At 37.4% G+C, this 6572-nt stretch overlaps 1 protein-coding gene across 6 annotated transcripts in view; it reads left to right on the top strand.

Moving 5' to 3' along the window:
- Positions 1-1918: 1918 nt before the first annotated feature.
- Positions 1919-6572, top strand: part of LOC131048035 (uncharacterized) — a 298163-nt gene continuing 293509 nt past the window's right edge. For 2 of the 6 annotated variants that reach the window (XM_057981864.2, XM_057981865.2), the window contains exons 1-2: positions 1921-2390; positions 2862-2898. In XM_057981864.2, the coding sequence (XP_057837847.2) occupies positions 2878-2898 (21 nt within the window). In that variant the 5' untranslated portion in view covers positions 1921-2390; positions 2862-2877. Of the gene's footprint in view, positions 2391-2861; positions 2899-6572 lie in introns of those variants that run through there. The other 4 variants (XM_057981866.2, XM_057981863.2, XM_059207094.1 and 1 more) reach the window with 3 other exon arrangements.

The following is a 6572-nucleotide window of genomic DNA, read 5'->3' as shown; positions in this document are numbered from 1 at the left end:
AATAACTACTTCAATACAAAATTTATTCTAAGATATAATTTTTTTTTTTGATTGGTAATTTTTGAGTATATTTTATTAATATAAGAGTAATTTAAAGTATATATAATATCAAAATCAGAGTATCAGTCTTTGAGCATTAAAAAAACTAACTTCTACACCACCCGACCCCCCCAAGAAACCCTACCATTGACCATACAACAACCAAAATGATACCCTTCTCACATACAACTATTAACCACCCACCTCCAAAATGTGGCTTACTACCACACTCACATTGTATCAAAAATCAACCAAAAAACAGACCCAATTATCATCCATCGAATTTTGAAATAGAAACTAAAACAAAATTATAGTTTTTTTCTTTTTTTACCTGGGCTATTGATCCAAAAATCCTTAGGAGCAAATTTGGCTTTCTACTCTACGCTCTTATTCTTTGCCTATCGTGCCAAACACAACTTCACCTCCTTCTTACATACGTAATCCTTTAGGGCCTCCCACTCTACACGCACCTCCTCCGTCCGAGGCTTGTGGTCAACTTCGTTGTTCTAGAGGATAAAGGGCCTAAACTTCGTGTCGACACTGTCCTACAATATTCCTTCTACAAATTACCTCCACAATCCTTTACCCACCTTTGCCCTCACCATGATAGAGGTCATCCCACACAATGAATAATCAGGAACACACGCTCACGCTCACGCCACCCACACCACCTCCTCCTTTGAACCAAAAACCAACCCCCACGCAACTATCATGGAGATAATGTCAGCATTTGTTCTATAGTGAAACTTCGATTGTAGATACTCCTCACCAAGAAGGACTTCCATAATCTACAAAAAGGTGGGATCATCAAACTTGAATATGCCCCCAAGCCTTTTCTTAGAGATCTTTCCATAAAAGGCGAGTTGTTGTTTAATGGAATGGAGCAAAAAATCTGCCTCCATGCTCATTAGTTGTTACTCTCCCAATCATCCTCCTGTCGTAATCTCAAATGCTTCCTTTGCACACCTCTACTTGGGAAATGCAAAACGACTGCCCATCCTTGCATTTAAAATGCACCACCTCACTCCTAGTCAAATCCACAATTAAAAATCATTAAATGTTACTCACTTAGCGACGTACGACTCACCCATCGGTCATCTCCACACCTTGAATATCCGCCCACACACCTTCCCTGCCTACCTCATGCAATGATGTGGCTGATTTGAACAGTACATCATCCAACTCATTGCCTTCTCTCAATATGTGAGAGATTTGAAAAGAATTAAAGGTCTCCAATTCCTTTTTAATTAGCTCAATGGGTTTCTTGATTTTCCATGAAGCCACCTCGCCTTTCATAATCACATTTTCAATTATTTGTGAGTCATCCTCTACATGTAAACAAGAAATTGAAAGTCGTTCCACCATCCTCACCCCCCACAACGCTGCCTACATCTCTGCTTTGTTATTCATACCATCCACCAATCTCTTAACCCCAATGGCCAAGATGTCCCCATTCCAATTCTGAACAACAAATTCAACCCCCAAAGACCCTAGATTACCCTTTGACGCCTCATCAAAGTTACCTTCACCCAACCTTTTTCTACCTTCTACCATATCACTCCTATCCTTATTTCCCCTTTTCCCAACTACTTTTTCGAATCCACATGAGAAAACCCATTAATGGACCTGTCCTAAGATATAAAATTAAAAAAATAAAAGAACTCATCATCAAAAACTTTTTAATAATCATTTCATTTCTAAAAGCTAAAATGAAATCTACTATTTCATAAACTAGGTAGCTTTGACATGATAGACATGAAATTCTTTTATTCCATTATATTCTAAGCCACATGAAATTAAGAGGTTAGGGAGAATTGTTCACATCCCAACGGACAACTAAGGCAAAAGCAGTAAGAAGGGCGCATAATAAGAGAACGAATTCCCCGTTACGTCACTTTTTTGGGCAGATAAATACGCACATGTCCTCAGGCTGGTTCAAAAAAAGCTTACAAAAACCCTCTGAGACATGGAGCCCAATTGGAGCATGGCATTGCATTCTTAAACGATAAGAATGAAATTTAAAGAAGCAGAATAAGATCAAGAATATGATATGACATTGAAAGCTTCTTTGGTCGTAAACATTCTCAAACAAGGACAAAGAAAAAAGTTCAAATTCCTGTTTCCGTAAATGTGTTGTGTGTTATCTACCATGAGATCGGCAGTAGCCATTGTACCGCTTTATTCCAGAACACTTATTATGCCAATGCCACTTTTCTGTTCCTCTTTCTGTTCCACTTTATTCTCAGCACATTTGAAGAAGAATATTCGAATTCGACCATTTCATTTATCAAGAAGAACGATGCACTCCTCAGCTGCCGCTCGTCATTCCGCTAATTCACGCAGACACAAAGGTGCATTTTCTTTCTTTGTTTCTTTTTGAAAAAATAAATTAAAATTGAATGTCGGGAAAATCTGCAAATAATTTCAAAGATTGGTCTCAATTTCTGCAAATTTCAGATGATAATTACAAATTTGGTGTAATATTTCTTTCCTTGTTACAAATTTATTTCCTTAAAAGCCAATTTTCCATAATCTTTTAATTTCTAATGATAATTGCAAATTTATTTTAGTTTTCTTTCCTTATTTCACATATATTTCTTTCTCTTGGCCTTAATTTCCGGTTTCAACAGATTTGTGACAATAGTTGCATTTTTTTTTTAATATTTTCTTTCCTAATTTCACATGTAGTTTATTATTGCTTTCGGTTTGCCTTAATTTCCAATTTCGGTAATTATCTGGTGTTATTTCAAATTTCTTGTAAATTCTTTTCTTATTTCACATGTATTTTTTTTTATTGCCTCATTGTTTCCTATTTTTTCCAGTTTCTGCAAATTTCGGATGATATCTTCAAATACAGTGGTATATCTTCTTTCCTTATTGCACACGTATTTCCTTGTTACCTTAATTTTCCTTAATTTTCCAATTTCTGCAATTTTCTGATGATAATTGCAAGTTTAGTTAAAAGATTCTACTTATTTCAGACGCATTTCCTTATTGCGATGATTTGCACTTTCGGCAAATTTCTGATAATAATTTTTTTTTATATATGCCCATTCTTTCTTTTCTTATTTCACACGTATTTATTAGTTTCTTGTTGCCTTATTTTCCAAATTTGTTTTGGAAGAAATGAAATCATGCATTCAATTTCTAGCAGTATAATCACCAAAATTTTCTTGAAAGAAATGAAAGCCTGAATTCAATCTCTGCTTGAAAATTTTGAAATTTGCATTTGATGTCTTTCTAATAGAAATATTCCAATTTTTGACTACAGTAACAAATTCAGGCCTCTTTGTTTTCTAAATAACATTGTCCTAGTTTCCTTTTCTACTTTGTCAGGTCAAACTTTTGAATTCAACACACAAAAAGGCTCAATGCCTGCCGGGTTTTTAATCTCATGCCTTATTTGTTGCAGTGGCCTGTTGCATTTAATTTCTACCTGAGCTGTTTCAATTTCTGATAATTGTAGCAAATTCAGGCTTTTATATAGTTTTTTTTTGTGACATTTTGATGGACATGTGGTAGGAAGAATTGTAGTAGTATTCCCTAAATGTAGCCATCTCACCCAAGCTTTCTGCTGTTCCGAGACGTAGTTTCTGAGATAGCCTTCCAATCATTTGTTCACAATCTCTGTTTGCCCATCAGTTTGTAGGTGATAACTCGTGCTTGGAGTAAGCATTGTGCCACACAATCTGAAAACCTTTTGCCAAAAAGTGCTTAGGAACTTGCTGTCCCTATCACTTACAATGTTCTTGGGCATCCCATGCAATCTAAACACCTCATGAAAAAACACATCAGCAATCTGAACTGCTGTAAATGAGTTGGTAATGGCAAAGAAACGAGCAAACTTAGTCAATCTATCCACCACCACATAGATACAATCCTTGCCATTAGCTTTCGGCAACCCATTGATGAAATCCATCAAGATACTTTCCCATTTCTGATTGGGAATAGGTAGAGGTTGTAACAAACCAGCTGGGAAAGTCTGCTCATTTTTGTTCATCTGGCAAGTGTGACACTCCTTGATGTAGCTCAACACTTCATTTTTCATGCCCTTCCAAGAGAACCTCTCACGAATTTGCTTATAAGTCTTCAAATATCCTTGATGACCAACAAGAGGAATGGCATGGAAAGTTTGTAGAATCTTCTTTTTGAGCTGAGATTCAGGTAACAAAAAGATTTTACCCTTGAAGAGTATCAACCAGAGATTACAAGGATCCCCTTGACCCCGCAAGGGGCAATGCCCCTTGACCCCACTTTGGGGGCGCTGCCCCCAAACCCCCGTTGAAAAATATGGGGGGAAACTGCGTCGATAGAAGTAGGGAAAATTTAACCTCCAAGTCTGACACTGATTGGATCGACCAGGTAGATATAGAGGCTGAGGTTGTAGCCATGGCAGAGGAGGAGCAGAGAGCACGAGTAGAGACAAGAGATACTGATAGTGACACAGATGTTCCTGATGTTGGTTGGTGAGCATGGCATGGTGTCACGGGGAGCGACTATGGCTGCCGAATCATCCAGGACCTACATTAAACGCCTTCGCAAGGGGCCAGGGTGAGAGGGTGCACGCTCCTTTGAGCCATAGGCTCATATTTGTATTTACCTTTGGTATTTGTGTGGAACATTTGATGATGATCATGTGATGACATGGATTTTTTATTCCATGAGTTTTGTAATATTGTATACATTTGACAATATTTATATATTTATGTTTGTTATTTCCTTCAGCTACAATTTGCGTTTATGTTAATGTGATTGATGTATACTTGTGAATGTAATCAAATGAGCCGAGTTTGATGATGTTATTGTGTCTTTAAGGTGTATTCAATAAAGGGTGCATGAAACAAGTTTTAAATCTTTAAAAATCTCTAAATTTCTTGAGTTTTTCACTTTCTCGAGTCCAGCCGAGTTTGACTCTGAGTCCCAAGTCCGAGTCCGATTCGGCCTTTCTGAGTTCGAGCCGAGTTCGAGTCTCGTTTCTTTGGTATCAACTCATCAACCACCTTGTACCTTTCATCATGAAAAGTACCCTCAATAATGCTGGTTGCAAATTGATTTTTGGCATAATCAGCAAGCAACAAGTCTCTCCAATCAGCAGTAAGTTCACACAATTAAATGGGGCCTTCTTGAAAGTGCATCAGCTACAATGTTGTTCTTGCCTTTGACATACTCAATGTCAAAATCGTAAGCCTGTAGCTTACTTACCCACTTTTGCTGCCTTTCATTCAAATCTTTTTGATGTTGTGAAGTGTTTGAGACTATTATGATCCGTCTTGACAACAAATTTGCTTCCCACCAAGTATTGCCTGAACTTGGCTAATGTATGCATGATTGCAAGCATCTCCTTGTCATAGATAGAATAAGTTCTTTCAACTCCTCTTAATTTTCTACTCTCAAACACAATTAGATGCTTCTCTTGCATCAAAACAACACCAATACCTTCTTCTGATGCATCACATTGTAGTTCAAAGGGCTTGGTGAAATCTGGTAAAGCCAAAATAGGGCACGAGCTCATAATCTCCTTGAACTTGTCAAACACTACTTATGCCTTCTTTGACCATACAAAAGCTCCTTTCTTAGTGAGCTATGAGGGGGGCAGCCATTTGAGAGTAGCCTTTCAAAAACCTCCCGTAGAAGCCACATAGACCCAAGTGTTAAAGTTAGAACCAGAAAGACAAAAAACTCAAAAATCTGAAACTTAGAAAACTCATAAGAACAAGATAGACACAATTTTATCCTGAGAAAACCCTCCACTTGATGGTGAAAAACCCAGCCACACGAAAAATGAACCTTTTATTATTGTCACAAATTTGATACAATGCTCACAAGATTAAGTAAGCAAAGAACTAAACACGATTGTTAGCATTTAACAATCCACAGTAGAATTTGAAAACTGTTCAAGAATGACTGAAGCTTCCACAAGACAAATAACATATAAACTTCCTGCAACAGGGATAATCATTCACCAATAGAATACAAAGAGCTGAAAAGATACAAAATTACTGAAGAAGATACTGAAGGGTTGAATAAGAGCTTGACAAGAAACTCATCATATCAATGATCGCAGATGCATATGGTCAATATGATCTCACTGAAGAACTTCATGCACCACAAAATTAAATCGCAACACGTCTATATGGACATGACAAAGCTTGAAGAATATTTAAGGCGGTGGAATACGAAAAGCCCATGCCGACAATTACCATTCATCTCGCTTCAAAAACCGTTACCAAGAAGAGTCGCACAGCTATAGACACTGTCACACCTCTCGACGGAAGAAAAACGATAGAGGAAGATGCAATCATTAAGCATGAAGCTCCCATGAGTCATAGTCAATACACAAGGACGGTGACAGATATCAAAGCTTGTTACACTTCCAGCCTAGCAAAATTCAATATTATCAAAGAATAGAACGAACTGAGAAGAGCTCATACACGATAAATGAAAAACATCAGCAATACGGTTTCACAACCATCTCAGGAATAATGATGTCTCCTGCTACTATCAACATTAACACCAAGAACCCCTTCAGATGT

The sequence above is a fragment of the Cryptomeria japonica genome, chromosome 6 (genome assembly GCF_030272615.1).
Source record: "Cryptomeria japonica chromosome 6, Sugi_1.0, whole genome shotgun sequence".
Lineage (NCBI taxonomy): Eukaryota > Viridiplantae > Streptophyta > Pinopsida > Cupressales > Cupressaceae > Cryptomeria > Cryptomeria japonica.
This window is presented reverse-complemented; position numbering and strand designations above follow the sequence as displayed.